The 19697-nt window shown below is 39.0% G+C and overlaps 1 protein-coding gene across 1 annotated transcript; it reads left to right on the top strand.

The window, feature by feature from the left end:
* The first annotated feature begins 13682 nt into the window (after window positions 1–13682).
* LOC101303600 (disease resistance protein At4g27190-like) lies at window positions 13683–17489 on the top strand. The gene is made up of 3 exons (XM_004295712.1): window positions 13683–14224; window positions 14369–17164; window positions 17345–17489. The coding sequence occupies exons 1-3, from the start codon at window positions 13683–13685 to the stop codon at window positions 17487–17489; spliced, it is 3483 nt and encodes a 1160-aa protein (XP_004295760.1).
* Window positions 17490–19697: the final 2208 nt, after the last annotated feature.

Genomic DNA, 19697 nt, shown 5'->3' with positions numbered 1-19697 from the left:
GTGCAGAAGTAGTTTTGGAACTCATTGGTATATTCCTCAAAATACCTCATGTTACAAATATTCAATTTATGAATATTTGCTTTCGCTCGTTCTTTAGATTGCTCACTATGCCCAGCGACATATCCACAGAATTGTGCATAGATAGGCACTGCAAAATCTAAAGGATTATTAGTCTGAGCTAGCTTGCCTGCCCAATCAGCCCATTGAGAGCTTCTTTTGAAGAACTGATACCATTTATGGACTATTCCAGTTAAGTTTGACTCATAGTATGCATGAGCATCCTCATAGGCAAACTTTGATAACACTAGAGTCTGAGTTAGCTTTAAACTAGCTACCCAGTTATCTATTGTCTTTGTTTTATCTCCTACCTGGTCTAAATCCAGATAAACCACTCTTTCGGACACTGATTGTCCGCATTTGGGTTCTGTAGGGATATATTTCTCGTTCTCCAATTCTTCATGTAGGAGCTTGTCCTTTTGGGAAGTTTGATATTCTTTTCTCGAATGATCTTTGTGGGATTATTTGTAATGTTCTGTATTATGGTATGCCCACTTGGAGGAACTAGTTTTTCTCCTTCTTCTGTATCCATAGAGGATGAGTTTGCAGGCTCATATTTTGCTGTTTGATAAGGAAGAATCTTCCTCTTATTCTTTCCAAGTTGAATTTGAGAAATTTCATTCATAATTTTCTCTAATTCTTCTATGGATTCACAAGTTTCAGCTTGTACATACAAACCTTTTATTCTCTTGCTCTAAGCATTTTCATAGGTCTTTTAGTATCTTCTTCCTCAAAGGATTCTTCATGAAAAATTGATTTAGTTTCAGAGGAACTAGCTTCTTCATAATTGGCAAATGAATGCCTATGAAATTGTAGACTTATCTTTCCTCCAATGTCTTCATAGATTGAAGCATTGGTACTTTCAAGTTATTTGACAGGAGGGGTCAAATTCCATTCTCTTGGGAATGTTACTTCATGCCATTTTGTGACATGTTTTTGTTGAGAATTATTTTTTGGGTTGGTGAGCACAGATGTAGTAATTCCAGGGCTATTTAGAAACCTGGTATTGGGAGTTACGTTTGAGCTCATCAACTTATAATAGATGCGATAATCTATTGCAAGTTCCATCATTCCTTTTTTCATAGAAATCCCATCTATCTTAATTCTTAATCTTAGACAGTGAGCAGCATCTCTGAGATGTGTTGTGAAGTTTGGAAACACATTGAAATATGCAACTTGGTTGCACAAGGAAGCTTCTACTATTCCTAACAAATTTTTCTTGACATCTGTTATTTTATCGTCTTGTAAGACACATAGAACAGAACAGTCAATACCATCTCTGGCTAAGAGTTTTATTCCTACTTGGACCGCTCCAATATGCATATAGGAATATTTTTTTTGAAAAACTTCATTTACTTCTTTTGGAGTTATCAATCTGATATCTGTTTCTCCACTTGTGGCTAGAATAGTTAATTCAAGAATCTTGAATCCGTGGGAGTCCATAATGAAAGATCCCTTCTTATAGATCTCGTTGAATTTAAATCTAGGCGCAGATGCTTCTCACACACTAAATTCGATTTCATTATACTCAAATTCTTGAGCGTTTATTAACTGTACAGGAACTGTGTTTCTTTTACTGAGAATTCTACTCAGCATCTTCATATCTCTCTTAGTTGTAGATTTTGATGTTTTTGCTGCTTTCCATTCTAGAAGCTTTGGTTCACTAAACCTTAGTCTTCCTTCTCTCGTTGGTGAGGATGGAGTAGGGATAATGATTTTACTAGCCACGTTTTGAGCTAGGGCTTCTTCATTAAACCTTTCAAAATTCTCTCCTTCCTTCATCTTTTCTACAATCTTCTGTAGAGTTGAGATTCTGTTATGTAACTCTCAAAATTAAACTTCGAGGTCAATACTTATCTTTTGGAGATAAGCGATACTATAATTCTATTGATGAATTATTGCTTTCACATTTTCAGCAAGCTTTTATGTAGGACGATAAAAGCCAATAGCTTTAACATCTTCCTTTTTACTTTTAGATCGACTCTTTGGTTCATCCTATTCTGGAGATAAGAGTTTCTAAAAGCTTTTTCAAGTTTTCTTGAGTTTCTCTTAGTTCTACTGCTTGTTGATGTATATTGTTTGCAAGATTCTCAGTGCGAACTAATTTTCTTTCAATATATATTAGATATTGTTTTTCTTTGAGATAATCTAGCTTGATTTCAAGCCTAGCGATTTTTGAATTTATTTCCTCAAGTTGATTAATCTTTAGACTAAATCTCTCGAGTTGTTCTGTAACCTTTTCAGAGGTCTTATCCCTAGATAAATGATCTAGGAACTCGATTAGGCTTGGTCTTGATGGATCAAGCTCTTCTACTCCGATCTCTTTTTGGAGATGAATATGTTCGTCGTAGAGAGTATTTAATACTGTACACACGTATTCAATGCAGTATTGATTTTCTTGAATATGCCTTGTATGAAAACACACTTCCCACTTATCAGTTTCTTTTGCAGTACAAAAAGACTGATAATTTTTAAGTTTGGATTCTTTCTTGTTAGTCAAGAGAAGCCAACTCTGTGGCATAAGCCTTTTTCTTTCACCTGCTTTTGAGCCAAACAGGCTCTGATACTAGCTATGGCGGATCTAACCAATGCTCAAAATATCAAGAGGTTTTTGATCTTGTTCAAAAGTTTCTTGAAGACCCTCAATTTCTTCTCTTGATTCGTATATCCTTCGTTGCAACTGAAAAATAATATCCCAGTAATTTTTGGTATTTCTAGGAAGCTTATCCCTTCTTTCTTTTAGTTTTCTGAAATTTTCTCTTTCTTCTTGCAATTTTTTATAGGATTGTTTAGCTTCTGCTAAATATTCTAATCTTGTAGCTATATAATCTCCTATTGATGATGAAAAATTAACTGTTTATCCTCGAGTAAAAAGATAGATTTAAATATTTGCAACATGTTAAATAAACAAATTCAAAATTCAAGGTCCACTATGCTCCGTCCATTTTCTTTTAACCAGGAAAATAAAAAGAACAAAGAAAAACAGAATATTCTTTTCAGATGAAATATTCTATCAGAAATGACTAACTAGATTAACAATTGTAAGTTCAAGGACTAAACAGATTTAAATTAAAAGTTCAAGGATTAAAGGGATGACTAGCCTAAACTATAGGGACTAAACGATATTTTACCTAAAAAAAATGTTCATTCTCAAACTAATCTCAAAGTATACATTCATTGGTCGTGACAAACGATATAAGGGTGGGCAGAAACGAGATTTGTTTGATGTCTTTGAAGAAAGGTCGGAACATCACTAAATATAACAAACTGTGTGAGCTAGCCAGTTCTCACATCTGTGAGGATTGCTGAGGTATAATCTATCCTTCTATAGGTTTGGAAAACAGTCTTTGGCGTGTCCTTGTTACACGTGTTGCCCTAAAGCCATATGGTTTGGGAGTCAATGACAACGTTTTCTTGTTGTATAAACCTATGAGGACGATCTTTCAGCTAGGCTTCAAAATGAAAAATAAAGAAAGCTCAAAATCTTAAATAAAAGTGCTGAAAATGTTCTCGGGAGATATAAGGATGGAAAAGACCTCTGGTCTCAGGTTCTATGTGATACCTCACTACTTATCTCAGTTGATGCAACCCTATGCCCCATTGAGATTGCTTTTCACACACACACACACACACACTCTTTTTGATATATGGACCATGTAAATTTGTTAGTTATATGGTCATGTGTAGTATTGTGTGAGTAGGTGAGGTTAATAGAAACCCTAGTGTCCATGCTTTGTGTGTTTATGCACCACATATCCTAAACATTGGGATTTGTTCATATTATAAGTTTGCTCGAAGTGTTAGATTTGTTAGGTTCTTTTTCAAATTTATGCACTTTCTAAGGGGGAGTAAAATTAATTTTTAGGACACTCACGGGTTTGCACTGTTTGAGCCACATGTTGACCTTGTTGGTTTGTGAACCTTGCTTTTGTTAGGATGGCAGTTGCCTTTTGTATCTCTTATGATGTTTGCAGTCCTAGGTACTTTTGAATTTCTATTAGGACATCTAGGTTTATAAGAGGGCCTTGCTTTCGGTTCTGAGATGGGCTAGGCCTATTCTCTTGTAGACCCATGTGAGGGTTAATGTTTGAGAGGAAGAAGGGAGACTTCCCACGGCCGTTGTGGGATTGCAGTTTTCAATACGGTTACGTCTAATCATGGCTGCTTTTTGCATGCCTATTAAAAACTGGTTTCTTCTCCCACTTCTCAACCAGTCACTTTATTCCCCCATTTCTCTCTCACCATTGTTCTTTCATTCTCACTGTCTTATATCCTCTCATTTTCTGTCACACATCCTCATGGCTGGACCCAACCAAAACTCTGCTGCAAATGAAACCGGGTTTGTGACCTCCCCAATGGTTTCTTCTTCCCTCTTAGTAAATTCTAACCCTTTGCTTACTGCTTCTCAAGTATTGAGAGCTTTTCTCTTCCTCTCTGAGCTCTACTCCCAGTTCCTGTACAAGTGGATTCCACTGTCGTTGCATCTCAACCCTCCCTCAAAGAGGTTGAAGCCTCAATAGCTGCAACTTTAAGTGAAATTAGGAAGAGAAAAGGAAAAATTTACGCTAGGTCCGCTCGGGCTAAGAAGACCAAGCCTTCTGGCATGGGTCGCACTTAAGGGATTCTCAATGCCCTTGCATCCCGATCCCAAGGATTTGCAAGTCCGGTCCATCCTCCACCGGCGCTGCTTCTAGATCCGCCAAGGGTCAGCTCCCCAAGGTTTTGAAACAGTCCAAGTTTCCAATCCTTGATGAAGAAGAAGAGCCTATGGAGATTTCTAGTTCATCCAGCTCTGATCAGGAATTTCATGCTCCACGCCGTCGAATTACCAGGAATTCCGGCAACCCGGTCGGAAGCTCTTCAAAGTCAGTGTCCAAGGAATCAACTGGTCCCTCGAAACCCTCTAAGGCCAAGCCTTTCGGTGCTCAGGATGGGAGACCCTCCTTGCCTCTCAAGAAGAGGATGTTTAAGGTAACCGATATCCCTTCCGAATCCCATTTCCATTCAAATAGGGCCATGTTTGTCTTCTCTTCTGTTACTATTAGTAGACCTATCATTTATGAGAAGCCCTTTGATTTTAAGAGCATGCCTGAGGGGAATAAGCATTTTGTGGATAGGTTGGGTTGGGTGAAGGTTTCAGAGTCATTTCCTAGGGTCAACATCTCTTTAGTTCAGGAGTTCTATGCAAATTTTCCTGAAAATGTCCCTTCTGAAATCAAGGTTAGGTCCAATGATCCTATCATGGTTTGGGTGAGGGGAGTAGAGGTAGATATCCGACCTGCTAGGATACATTAGGTTTTATCCTTCCCGATTACTGAGAAGCATACCATGGATAAGGTTTTTCAATTCCGAGATTCAGCGACCTTAGATCACCTTGCCTCTCTTATGTACTCCTCTCCTCCTACTGAGCCAATCCCAGATCCCTTTCTCTCCAATAGCTTCATGACCGAGTGGTACAAGTTCATGACCTTCGTAGCTAGGTCCCTTCTCACTCCTACAACCCAAACCAGCAAGATCACTCACCAGCAAGCTGCTTTGGTTGCTTATTTCTGTGACAAATCCAAACCTCTCATTCCAGCCGAGTATTATATTTTTCAGGCTATCAGGCGCGCTACATCCCTCAGCGCTCCATTGTTTTTCCGACAATGATCACACTGCTCTGCATCAAGAGCAATGTTCCATTTCATGGAGATGATGCTCTTGCTCTGCCTGTCAACCCTATTGACCGTGTCACCATTGCCAAATTAGCTGCTCAGTCCGGGTTGTATGTGGAGTCCTTGGAGCAGACTTTGCTGAAAAAGGAGATCAAGATGTGGACAAGGCAATGCAAGAGGCTGTGGTTGGATTTCAGGACTATGTTGAACGTCAGTTCTACAACTTCAAGAAGGAAATGCCCGGGATACGGGAGTTTGAATGCCACAGGGATGAGGTTTCTGGTTCTTCCACTGCTCCTTCTCAGGATCCTGCCTGCCTCCTCTGATCCTGGTAATAAGGAGAGTGATGATGCTGTGATCCGCAGGGTGACCAATGATGATGAGGATGCTTCTGCTTAGGATTTCTGATGTGTTCTCTGCATTAATGTTATTTTTTTATCCATTCTACAAGTTGTTGTATTGTTGAACATCTTTTGTTTAATTCTTGAATTTAGATGTTCTCTGTTTACCCTTTGGCATTCACTGCCAAAAAGGGGGAGAACTAGTTGTAGGGCTTTTTTGTTGTTCAAACTCTGGTTTATTTATGAATGTTGTGTGTTTCAATTCATGACTTATGTGCTCGGTTGTTTATGCTATTCTGTTGGTTATGATGCATGATTATCTTGGTATCCCACAGCTTGTGATTCATAAGAGTTTTTGGCCCTCCATACCTTCATTTGTTCTTAAGGTGTTTAGTCTGTTCTTGACTTATGTTTAAACCAGCACAACCTTTGAATGTGTGTTTTGATCAAGAATGCCAAAAAGGGATTGTTGGTATAAGAATTGATGGCTATCCCTTTATGATCAAAACATGTGTTTCCTTGTAGCATGTATCCTTGTGTTTTGATCATAAAGGGATAGCCAACAATTCTTATACCAACAATCTTCCCCTTTGACATTCCTGATCAAAACACTCCTTCAAAGGTTGTGTTGGTTTAAACACAAGTCAAGAACAGACTAACACCTGCACAAACACCTTAAGAACAAGTGAAGGTACGGAGGGCCAAAAACTTTTATGAATCACAAGTTGTGGGATACCAAGATAATCATGCATCATAACCAACATAATAACATAAACAGCCAAACACATAAGTCATGAATTGAAACACATAGCATTCATAAATAAACCAGAGTTTGAACAACATAAAAGCCCTACAACTAGTTCTCCCCTTTTTTGGCAGTGAATGCCAAAGGGTAAACAGAGAACATCCAAATCCAAGAACTTAAACAAAAGATGTTCAACAATACAACAACCTGCAAACCGAGAATGGATAAAAAAAACATTAAGGCAAGGAAACACATCAGAAAACCTAAGCAGAAGCATCCTCATCATCACTGGTCACCCTACGGATCATCATCACTCTCACTCTCCTTATCACCAGGATCAGAGGAGGCAGGTGTATACTGAGCAGAAGCAGTGGAAGAGCCAGAAGAATCCTCATCTCTGCGGCGCTCAAACTCCCTTAGTATCCTGGGCATCTCCTTCTTGAAGTTATAGAACTAGCGTCCAACATAGTCTCGAAATCCAACCACAACTTCCTGCATTGCCTTGTCCACACTGATCTTAATCTCCTTTTTCAGCAAAGTCTGCTCTAAGGACTCCACATACAACCCGGACTGAGCAGCAGATTTGGCAATTGTGACACGGTCAACGGGGTTGACAGGCAGAGCAAGAGCATCATCTCCATGAAATAGTGTTGATTGAAGTGTTAACACACCAGTCACGTGTTACAATATTATCTGCTGTTTATGCTGCTTATACTTCTAGAGGCTCACTACCCTTTTCTTTTTCTTTTAAAGAAGTTATTTAAGATTGAATAGGGACAACAATTGTACTTGCCTTCCTTGAGGAACTCGGGATAGCAAGAATACTTGTCACCCTATAACCTATTTGGTCTCACGGAAAATGACTACGATAATAGTTTTAAGATTGGTAGATGCGCACCAATACTTCCGTTTAGGGTTATATCGTATGCAGCTTTACTATTCGTCTACTACCCACCATCAATGAATATTTTTGCACTACAGCTCATGATTGTAGGCAAGAATTAACACTGAGTTGCAATCCTTGAGCTTGACAGGATTGAAACGGATCTCCAATCTTTGAGCTCGGCTAGATGTTATTTTTAGGTGCCAAATCGCACTGTCATTGCATACAATGATGAATCATTTGAGATGAATAAGTAGTTAGGTTGGATATGAACCTCCAACTATATAATCCGCTTATGTAGAAACCTTGTCAGGCGATCTCTTTCACCGCTATATTGTGGATTGTCACTTTGATGAGACAGTATTCCTGTCGTTAGGGGGAAATAAGAACACAAGTATTCAAGTGGAACGACGTGAATTGTCATGGTTTGTCCCCACTAAGTCTCATCTTGATCCTAAATGCTGCAAATATGTCTGCAATAATTGATGTCCTATCAAGAGGACATGGCGCGACCAAAAGAAGTTGGTATTGGCGCCATCACCATGGATGGTGATATGATGACGCCATATAGTGGCAAAATTGGTGTCACAAGGCCGTGTGGCTCTCTAAAAGGAGGGAGGCCCTTAGGTTCGATATTTTCTTACACTAGGAAGAAAGCGAGCTTGGTACAACCTGATCCATTGATCAGTGATACTCAAATCTGTCTCATGAAGTTTGAATTGTGATTATCATTAGGGGACGCCTCAATGTCAAATCTAATCCATATAGAGATCTCTACAAGAATTGTACATGAGGACGTGAGATAATGAGTCTACGTACTATCGAACCACCCTTCGTTGATAGATATCAACTTAGTTGATTGGCCTAATGGAAATATACGATCCAGCATAACAAAGAGATAGGTCCTTGGATAGGTGATGTCGACACTGCAAGTGTAAACCGTATCAAATATGTCTTTGTTAGATAACGTAATGTGAACAAGAGCTTAGACTCACCTTATGGCGCAAAGTTTCTCACTAACACGCACTAATCGACTACGACGAGATATGCTCTCGTCATGGATGTCATTGCACTCCACTACTTTGTCAATTTGGTAGTTTCTGAATAACTAAACATGCAGCTTATGAATGTGGTCACAATAACATCTCTATGGGATCAGAGATATACATGAAGGTCTTAAACGAACTTCAATCATCCAAATCAAGTGGCTCCAGACCACAAAAGCACATGTTTGCCAAAGGAAGTTTGGAACGCACTCTAAGTAACTACTTGATTTGGAAGAGATCAATATGATGAGTTATGCCCTTGCGTGTTGATTCCGGATTTACATGGACTTTTGATGAACTAAGAGATGCCAATATGTATCAAACATTCGAAGTTAAGAATGAAACAGATCTTGGGAAGACACAGTCTCGAAAAGGTACTCGATGAATATATTATTGATGATTTTCCATCAATCGACTTAAGCGCTCTAACGAAAGTGAGGCCTACATATACCCTATGATTAGTCAAAGTCTTTACTTTAAAGAGAGATCTGTTATTTTGTCTAAAGAAAGATGACAAATATATGTTAAGAGATAGAGTTCTCATCCAAGTACAGTAAGACTCATCAATGTACTCAACACAATAAGAAAGATTTGACATCTCATTCGCTATAAATTTGTAAGGCCAAGTTCTCATTTATAGTCTTTTACTATCTTCCCAGAGGTCGAGCAACTTCACTCCCTCTTAGATGAGTGTGAAGGCATATCAAGGTAGTGGCCAGATGCGCCCACGCAACTCCAATGTAATGGCAATTTCATTCTTTCAAAGACTTAATGGTATGAAAGGTTGAGGGTTATTCTATCCCTACATAAGAAAGACATATTAAAAGAGAAATCAGAATCTGTCAAGTTCCGTAGGTCAACTTCCACGGGACCTATAGGAAAGCTCACTCACTGGAAAACTATGCAATCGGTACGATTGGAAAGTTTTATGTGTCTACTTTCCAAGGACACCAACCATTTGATTATACCTATCATATTGAGTGAGTTATGGCCATTTTCGTAAAGTATGACGGATCTGTCCGAGAATCTGATTTTGCCAAAACAGTCAACTTCGACGGGACTTTTTGAATATCTCAGGACAAACCAGAAAGTGTGTAATACACGGTTGGAAAGGTACGGATGTCTACTTTCCATAACCGTTTACGGATCATCCATATCTATTTCCTAGAGAAAGTTATGGCTGTTTTAGTACCCGAATGTCATGCTGCGCGAAAATCTGATTTTTTTCGCGAATTTATGTTTTGAGTTCACAAGCGGCCTTCTTCTCAAGATCTAGGTGTAAAAGATCATGTTTGAGGACAATACGGCATGATCTAGTTAATCATTGCCCATTGCCACATTTGGAGACATGTTAAATAGCATTGACATGCTAAGTTATCAAAACTTCTGTGATTATAAAGAATCAGAAAGAGCCTTATGATTAATGTAAAGATCAGATGCAGACTTCAGGGGAAGTCTAGCACCTACATACATGTCATTTTCAAATGTGAAGGGTGCATTGTACTCTTTTTCTCCTACGATCAAGGTTTAGTTTTTATCTCACATGATTTTTGTTACTTAACGAGGTTTTTGACGAGGCGACATATCAGCACCACCGGCATAACGGCGCACGGCACAAGGGAAGTGTTCTAGGATATTTCAAATGTGTGCCTTGACTTATGCCATCAGGATATGTAGTTAGAATATGACTATGTATTCATTATCATTACCATATTGATACTTTGTAATTCTTTATATAAAGGACTCCTATCAATGAATAAGATGATGATTCTCTATTCTCTTACTATCTCTCTTTGTCTCTACTGTTTATACTTCATTACATATCAAAATGTTATAATCTCACACTAGGCTTATGCAGAGGTCAGCCTGTGGCTGTATCCGTCAATGGCTGGAGCTAAGTTTCAACTTTCAATAGATACGGCACAAGAACAGCCTTTGGAAAATTGTAAACCATTTGACAGTAGAGCTAGAATGTCATATCCCGACCCTTAAATTTTTACTTTATTTACTAGCTTGGTATTAATAAGAATTTTACCGTCTCCGTCAATGAGTTATGGTTTAATTGGTCCCTAGAGGGGTTTTGAGGGACGATTTTTTCGGAGAATTATTCATAGAAGAAAAATTTGACGACGGAAAAATGGTAAATTTTAGCTAGTAAAATGTAATTTTTATTAGGGTATTATTTTTCGGGGTGTTTTATTTTAGAGTAAGTGTGGGTATATAGGTTTTGGACCGGTTGGGTGAGGCCCAAACCCATTTCTTCTCTCTCTCTCTTCTCCTCTCCCTCCCGACTTCTCTCCCGAGCTCTCCCAACCCGGAAACTTTCCGGCCGCCGTACACCGCCGTCCGGCCACCATTCGTCGCCAAACCGGTCCCGTTCGGTCGGTCTTCAACCCAACTTCCATTCTAGGCCGGTGAGAGCCGCCCTAGCTCCGCCGTGAAGGAGTTCTCACCCTCGAAAGGTTCGGCTGTCGTGGTGGAGTTCTCGCCGGAGCTCCCTCCTCCGGCCGCCATAGCCGGAGCTGCTTGGCTCTTTTGGAAGCTCTCCTCCCGTGCATCAATCCCTCCAAAGGGCTCAACCTCTCTTGGTCTAGGTAAGGAGAACCGGTGAGTGGAAGTTCTAGGGCTTTTGTGATGTTTTTGTTCGATTGTCCTAATTGTCCTAGTTAGGCTTGGAATTGGTGTTTGTGCTAGTTAAGAAAGTTGTAGAGGGCATTGAGAGAAAGCTGCTGTTGAATTTTGGTAGACATTGGAGGTCGCCGGAATCGGCCTCTGGCCGCCGTTGCAGGCGGGGCTGACATCGGCGCCGCCGCCGGTTGGGAGATTTTAATGTTTTTAAATTTGAAATATTAAGGGGAGTTTATTGAAGTGAATTATGGAATTTTTGGATGAGTTTTGGATAGGGTTATGAATTTCCGAAGTGTGGTATTTTTGGCGGTTGAATAATATAGAATCCGGCCGAAGGATTTAAGCCATTAATCTGTGGAAGGTTGAATTAGGGCTACCGGTATGTTCAGTGAAGTTTGAGCCATTTTGAGTTAAGAATGGCGAAGTTGGGCAATGATGAGTGTGTGGGAGGCTCACGTTTAATTTTGCCCATTTTGTTTAATTATTGGTAGGCATTGGAGGTCTCCTCTCGTCATGTTTCAAATATTTTGGAATATCCTAAGGATGTCGTATTTTATTAGTTAGATATTTATGTTGATGTTGTGTTGATTTAGAAGATGTTTTATTATTCTTGGTGGTGGTTGTATTTGGGGAGCACGTAGGCTCCAGAAGTTAAGGTTGAATTGAAAATTTTAGGAGTGTTTGCAGGTTTTCTTTAGGAAGGGTTGTCTATTTTCAAGAGAGGTTATGCCGAATTTTCGGTAATATCTTCCTTGGAGGTGGTCCCCGCAGGATTTACTCTGAATTTTAGGGTAAAATTCAGGGTGGGTGTTGACATAGAAGCTACGCTAGTTTAGGGTGAAAGATCCCTTAAGGAGAAATGATCGAAATGGCTCACACTTAACCGCCATGGTGGTTAAGCAAACCCACAGTCAGATGCTTTAATCACTAAAGCCTCACTATATCAGTCGACTTGATCAAGAGGCAAAAGCTGACAGTGGGTTTGCTCAATTAGGCAATGCCAGAGATTCTTGCATGCGGTAACCCTACCATGTGTTGGTAGGACAGATAAATAGGATGACATACATGAGGCATTATTGGGGTATTGTATATTACATTCTTATTGAATTACCCTACTACCACGTGGTGCAGAAAGCCATGTCTAAGAATTTCTCCGACGATAAACCATTGGTGCATGGATTTTGGGTTGGCTATGAGGTTTCAGCTCTATTTTTTTTTTTTTTTTTTTGGGGAAATAAAAATGGATATATAACCTTTTTATTAATGATCTTAAACTAAAATAACATCACATGTACTATTATATTATGAAATTGAAGCTCATCTAAAATACGCCTAGCCGAGATAGATTGTTATCCTACACAAGGATAAATTTGGTTGAAATCTTCCTTCACCAAAGCGCTCAATTGCAGTACTCTAAAATCTTTCATTATCGAGGTGTCTGATAACCCTCTTAAGTCGGCAGGTTGAAATCCTATCCTAGAAAAAAACTAACTAAAGACAATTGAAAACTAGACGAAACTAAAAGGGCACAAAAGCCCGTCTTGAAGCCCCAAAACAGCCTCCAACAACAGCCCAGCCCAAAGCCAGTAAAAGGCCCGAATCCGACCCGTTCTCACCTTCGGCATCTCCAACCTCCATCTCCGATGAGCAATCAAAACCACAACCGTGCCAAACCAATGTAGAAGGCACCGCCTAGCTAGGGTTTTTTGGTTGCTCTCGTCTCTCGTGACAAAACCGTGTCTATTGAAGCTCATTGGGCTAGTTTGGGACAGCTTAATTGATCCCATTTCTAAAAAGAAACTAAATTATAGTCTTACCGCCGGTTGGAGTGCATTTGCTCTTATATTTTCTATTGTTTTTTTTCACAGGTTCAACAAGAACTCCAAATTAAGGTCAACTGTTTTAGGCAGGATATATGGCGGAAAGAAAGGTGAATAATAATATAAACTGCACCATATGATGGCATCAATATGTTTGAGTTGTTGACCGAGTAGATCAAGACCTGATGGAAGGTTTTACTTCTGCAATATGACCTAAACAAATCAACTATTGTCCTAATTAATATTCTAGACACCTCTATTTTATTGGAACAACAGGAGACTCCACATATTATTTGATCTTTGAAGCTAAACAAACCAATGAGCTAAGTTACCAGATTAATTTATCTTTGATTAAGCATCTCACAAGTCTCCCCCTCCTACCTAGCTTGTACCAAAATTTCTTCCTTAATTTCCCTGTCTAGTTTCCAAAACCAACATTTCTAGCTTCAATCTGCTAGCTTTCTTTCCTCTTTTTGATAACCTTTTGTTTTCTTTTCGATCATTTTCTATGGCCTCAAGCAGCCACAGAGCCTCTGCATCTCCTACTTCAGCTGAGTCACCAGATTATTGGTGGAAGTACGATGTGTTTCTTAGCTTCAGGGGTGCAGACATTCGTGACAATTTTCTCTCCCACTTATACCATGAATTGCAAAAAATAAGAAGCATAAATACATTCAAGGATGACAAAGAGCTTGAAATAGGGGCCCCTATTTCTCCAAGTCTCCTAAAGGCAATTGAAGAATCAAGGCTTGCGATTGTTGTTCTCTCCCGGAACTATGCTTCCTCTAGTTGGTGTTTGGAGGAACTCACAAAGATCTGTCAATGCATGAAAGACAGCAATAGAATTCTGCCAGTATTTTATCATGTAGATCCCTCTGAGCTACGATATCATAAGAGGAGTTTTGCAGAAGCTTTCACTAAGCGTAAAACGTCTAAGAAACACATAAAGAAGGTGAAGCAAAAGAAGGTGCAGCAAAAGAAAGTGCAGCAGTGGAGAAATGCTTTAATTAAAGTGTCCAATTTCTCTGGGTGGCATACACAGAATTATAAGTAAGCATGATGAGAATGTTTCAGTTACCACAAGTTGTGCTTCTTCTTTGAAATGCACCATAGTTTAAGAAAAGACTAGAACAAGAACTGCTAAAATTTATCATTTGCTCACTTGATGATCGTTTAGCCATTCTTGCTTTGTAGGACTGAAAGAGAACTTATCGAAGTCATTGTGGAGTTCGTGTGCAGTAAGGTGCGATCTGTTTCATTGTCCCCGGGGCATTTTATAGCATTTGGAACAACTAGAGAAGCCATGAATGAAGTCATGGAGGCGCTTAAAGATGATCAAGTCACTGCCATTGCGGTGTACGGAATGGGAGGCGTTGGGAAGACAACTATGGTGGAACATGTTGGTGTTCAAGCCCAAAATAATGGGACTGTTAATCATGTGATAATGGTTATCATATCCCAAAAGCCCAACTTGAAAAGTATACAAGGCACATTGGCAGATCTGCTGGGTTTGAAACTGCGGAATGAGTCGACAATTGGGAGGGCCCAAGAAGTGAAGGGGGAGATAATGAGGAGAAAAAATATCCTTTTCATCCTCGACGATATTTGGAGCAGAATAAAGTTGTCAAGCATAGGGATTCCCAGCTATTACGAGCTTCGAAAATGCAACTCCAAAGTTCTACTCACCACTAGGATACTGCATGTTTGTCATTCCATGGAGATCCAACGAAGTATTCCTCTCAATATTTTATCAGAAGAAGATTCTTGGAATTTGTTGGTGAAAGAAGCAAGAAAGTGTTTTGAAACTTCAGCTGAATTTTATGATGTAGCCCGGAAGGTAGCTAGTGAGTGTGCTGGTCTCCCTCTTGCGTTGACAACAGTTGCGAGGGCACTAGGAGATAAAGATTTTGAAGAATGGAAAGAAGCAGCTAGACGACTTGAGATGTCTCAACGTGCCAACATAGATGATGATGGAGATGTGTTTGAATGTTTCAAATTAAGCTACGATTACTTGAACAATGATCATGTCAAGTCATGTTTCTTGCTCTGTTGCCTATTCCCAGAAAATTCTGATATCCCAATAGAAGACTTGGTGAAGTACGGGTTTGGGAAAGGATTGTTTCGAGATGTCAACAACACACTAGAAAATGCCAGAGTCATAGTAAATTCGGCTACGAAATGCCTTAAAGCTGCTTGTTTGCTTTTGGACAGTACAAAGGATGGTTGCATAAGGATGCATGATGTTATTCGAGATGTGGCCATGTCAATTGCATTGTCTGAAGATGGTCATGGCTTTTTTGTTAAAGCTCACTCTGAATTGAAAGAGTGGCCGATGGATGAACATGAGAGCTACTCAGGAGTCTCGCTGATAGAAAACTACAGTTGCAATCTTCCCGAAGAGTTGGTATGTCCAAACCTCCAGATTTTATTACTTAAAGGTACTAAATCAATAACAAAGATACCAAAATCATTTTTTCAAAGTTCAACTGCATTGATGGTCTTGGATCTTAGTGATACTAGTATTTCTTCACTACCCCCATCATTTAATCTTCTAACAAACCTTCAAGCTCTGTACTTGGATTATTGCAAGTCACTAATTGATATATCCATACTTAGAGCACTGAAGAAACTTGAAATTCTCAGTATGAGAGAATATCCCAACAAAGAGTTTCCTAAAGAAATAGGATACTTGACTTGTTTAAGGATGTTAGACATCACAAATGGAGATGTTGATACAATTCCATCTCAAGTAATTTCAAGGTTGCTTAGAGTAGAAGAACTGTACTTGCAGTGTGAGTTTGGGGACTGGACTAGTAAAGATGAGGGATGCTGTTCTTTCTTTTTTGGTAAAAATGGTGGCTTCCTGGATTTAACTAGCTTGTCATATTTAAAAATTTTGGAGGTCTCCATAGCTGGTGCAGATTGCTTGCCTACAAATATTGACTTGGATCCAAATTGGGAAAGCTTTTACATACATATCAACAGAAACAACAACATGAGAAGATCCACTCTGGAACGTGACCGTCCACATTATCATTCAAGATCCCTGAGTCTTGACACAACCATGACTACACTACCGGATTGGTTCATTAACCTGGTGACAAAGAAAGCAGAGACATTGTCTTATGTTGAGTGCAAGGGTTTAAATAGCATTCTCGTGGAACATGACCACGGGAGACTACACAGATTGAAGCGGCTCACTGTGTTTGATGACATAAACTTGGAAGAGTTCTTCAACCTGACAACAAGGGTTTCAACAGAACCTGTGTTCCAGAGCTTAGAAGAATTGCATCTCATTAGCATGTTTTGCCTGAAGGAGTTATGTGTTGGTGAACTACCAGTTGGATCTTTATGCACTCTGAAGATATTGGAGATAAGAGGTTGTCGTAATTTGGTGAACGCACTTTTACCGTTAGAATTGTTGCAGAGACTACAAAGTCTGGAAATAATTTGTCATAGTTCAAGTCAAATAGAACATGTGTTTGGTTTTGAAGGGGTGGAGCCAGAAAAGATTATCTTGAAAAAATTTAGAGAAATGAGATTGTATGATCTACATAAACTGATAAGCATATCGAGCGGTCCTGCTCCACAGGCAATCTTCCATAATCTTAGAAGTTTGGCACTGAACGGGTGCAAACTAAAGTATCTTTTCACAATTGATGTAGCACAGTATCTTTTGCTATTGGAAGACCTTTGGCTACAGAATTGCTATAAGTTGGAAGGAGTTATTGAATCAAGAGAAGAAACAGTGAACAATAAAATGATCATCTTTCCAGAATTGAAGAGCTTACATTTGCAAGATCTTCCACATATGAAATGGTTCTGCAGTCCTACTAAAAGTGCTACTAATCCAAAAGATACCGAATGCCCTTCATTACAACACTTGTATATGCGTGACTGCCCTCATCTGTCACTCACTGCTTCTGACTTCAACACCAGAAACCCTGTACAAATCAATAACGAGAAGCAGAGGTCGTCTATGTACAAAAGGTATGTGCTGTGCCATAACTTGCATATATTTTTGCATTCGTGCACTTCTTTTTTTCATTTCTTTTTGAGAAGGTACTCATGCACGATTAACATCATTGGGAGGTTGCGACTTACTTATTTCTCTTTAAATTGGCTATTAGATTGTGGGACTCGGGCAAATAACTGGGAATAAATTGACAGTACAGAAAGTGATGGATGCTACTGCGTGCTGGACTTTACCATTGTTGGGTTTCTAAAGTTAAATGTAGATGGAGCTGTTGGTTCTACCTCCATGACTAGGGCTGTAAAAGTGATTGTTCCAAACCATCTTGACGGTGAAGTGTGAGCCATGTTATTTCCCCGCAACTAGCGAAGCTTCTAGCTCTGCTGTCAAATGGTTTACAATTTGCCAAAGGCTGTTCTTGTGCTATACTTGTTGAAAGTTGAAACTAAGCTCCAGCTCTGGTAGATTGGTAACTAATGGTAATGGTTAGGCTCCTTACTTTGGGTTTGAGGGATTTTTTGTTGATGACGTGTACCATCTTCTTCAATTTCTAGCTGCTGTCCACCAATTCGCTGCTCATCCTCCATATATTAGTAACTTCACAACATCTTTAGTTGCTAGTTGGCTGGCCCTAGCTATGAGACCTTGCTTATTGTACTGGTTTTTCACTTGTTTCCTGCATTTGCCTCTTGTGATTCTTGTCTTTGTTCCAGTAACTACTGAGCTTTCTTTGTATATACTGATATGATTAATGTTTAAGCCCTTTCCCCTCTCTCTCCCCCCTCCCCCCCCCCCCCCTTTACTTTCTTTTAGTGTTAGGCATGCTTATTAAATTGGTACTTGGACTGCAAGTATCTGTTTCCAAGCCTTCTTGCTCTCTTCTTTTGGGTTTAGGCCTTTCAAGTAAACTATAGTTGACGGGTAAATTTGATTAGTTGTGAGTCGTATGTAACTCAGTAAGTCTAGGATCCTGAGCTAACCAGAAGAATAACATGTAATCTGACCAAAACCCCCTAAAAAATCAGTGAGAACACAAACAGAAACTGAGAACCATACAGGTTTCATTTCCCGACCCTCATCATTGATCCTGACAATGCCTAATTGCGCCATGTATATCAAACCATCTGATGAAACATAACTGAGAAAAGATGAAGTTGAAAGGCATTGTAAATGTACATATACAACTTCATATGTCTCTTAACAAATGAAAAGTGGGGGCGCAAGTCTCTTATCAGGTGTGAAATAAATACAAAATCATACCAGCACTAGGGGGAAAGGATTTTTATTTTATTTTTCACCAAAGTTCGATACGCAGAACCAGATTTACTCAGGTGAACTAAAATATCGTCAGAAGTCTTACTGAGTTGTATTTCTCCCCTTTACGGTTAAAGAGTGGCACAGCCCTAGTGCAAAACATAACATGGAAACTGAAGGAATGTATTTGGAGGAGATATCATATCATAAACACGTTTTTCATATAAATGACTTATTCAACACGGAATTCAGATCCATAAATGAAAGAAAGTGCAAAAATCAACATAACCCTCAATGACTAAGAGAAATAGTGCTAATTAATTATTGTATTTATACTGTACTTAAACTATAGCCATGACATAGGAAATAAACCATTCTAATTGTACACTCTCTTGCATAATGTACTCCGGTAGCAAGACTGTACTTTTACGTGTTGTTTTCTTGAATCCACCTCACTTTAATCTCATCAGTTTTGAGTTTTGTACTGAAGCTAACAGAAGCCTAAACTTAGTACTAAAAATTCATTCACAAATATAACTTAATTGCACCTAATCTCTACTTTCGTATCATTTGCTTCATGTTTACGGTTTACCGTGAATCTGCTTCAGTTCAAGTTTCTCACAGAAATGACAGAATAATAGCCAACGAAATTTTAGACTTAGAAATGAACCAACATTCAAAACATAAATGCACCTGCAGTATCTACACACCCATATTTCCTAGAATTCTTACTGTGAAGTATCCACTGATATAAACATGCATTTTAAGATCATGCTGCCACTGAATATTAAACATTGTGACAAAAATTAGGTAATAGAATAAGGTAGAAAGCTGAAAATTAATATCACCGGCTTTCTAACTGGCGAGGAGGAATCTACCTAACAGAGAGGAGGAATCAATCGGTAGCAGCCAGGGGCGTAAGGAAGGGGGGGTCAAGGGGTTCAGCTGACCTCCCTCACATTTTTTATTAAGTCATATTGTTATCTAATTTGTCAGTTGAAATGTGATGTTGACACTATTTTGACCCTTCTAACTAATTAAAGAAAAATTTGGCATATAAAATATTAATTACAACAATCAATTTGGACAGAGGAGTGTTCAACTCCTCACGTGTGTTTGTTACGTGTGGTTTTTTTTTTAATATATGTTTCTAATCCGAATCAATGATTGATTGCATCTCCCTTTAATATTACAATTAAAACATATTCCTAGTTTTTTTTTGTTCTTTTAATTAATATGTTTTCCTAATCAAACAATTATTGTGATTGATTTCTCGTGCACCTCTATATAAACAGT

The sequence above is a fragment of the Fragaria vesca genome, linkage group LG3 (assembly GCF_000184155.1).
Source record: "Fragaria vesca subsp. vesca linkage group LG3, FraVesHawaii_1.0, whole genome shotgun sequence".
Classification (NCBI taxonomy): Eukaryota; Viridiplantae; Streptophyta; class Magnoliopsida; order Rosales; family Rosaceae; genus Fragaria; species Fragaria vesca.
This window is presented reverse-complemented; position numbering and strand designations above follow the sequence as displayed.

What these genes read in the sequence shown, in the direction of transcription:
- LOC101303600 (XM_004295712.1), top strand. Translation starts at nt 13,683, where the DNA reads ATGGCCTCAAGCAGCCACAGAGCCTCTGCATCTCCTACTTCAGCTGAG. An exon ending in TGGCATACACAGAATTATAA is followed by an intron (nt 14,225 to 14,368) that starts GTAAGCATGATG and finishes CTTGCTTTGTAG; the next exon opens with GACTGAAAGAGAACTTATCG. An exon ending in AGGTCGTCTATGTACAAAAG is followed by an intron (nt 17,165 to 17,344) that starts GTATGTGCTGTG and finishes ATAAATTGACAG; the next exon opens with TACAGAAAGTGATGGATGCT.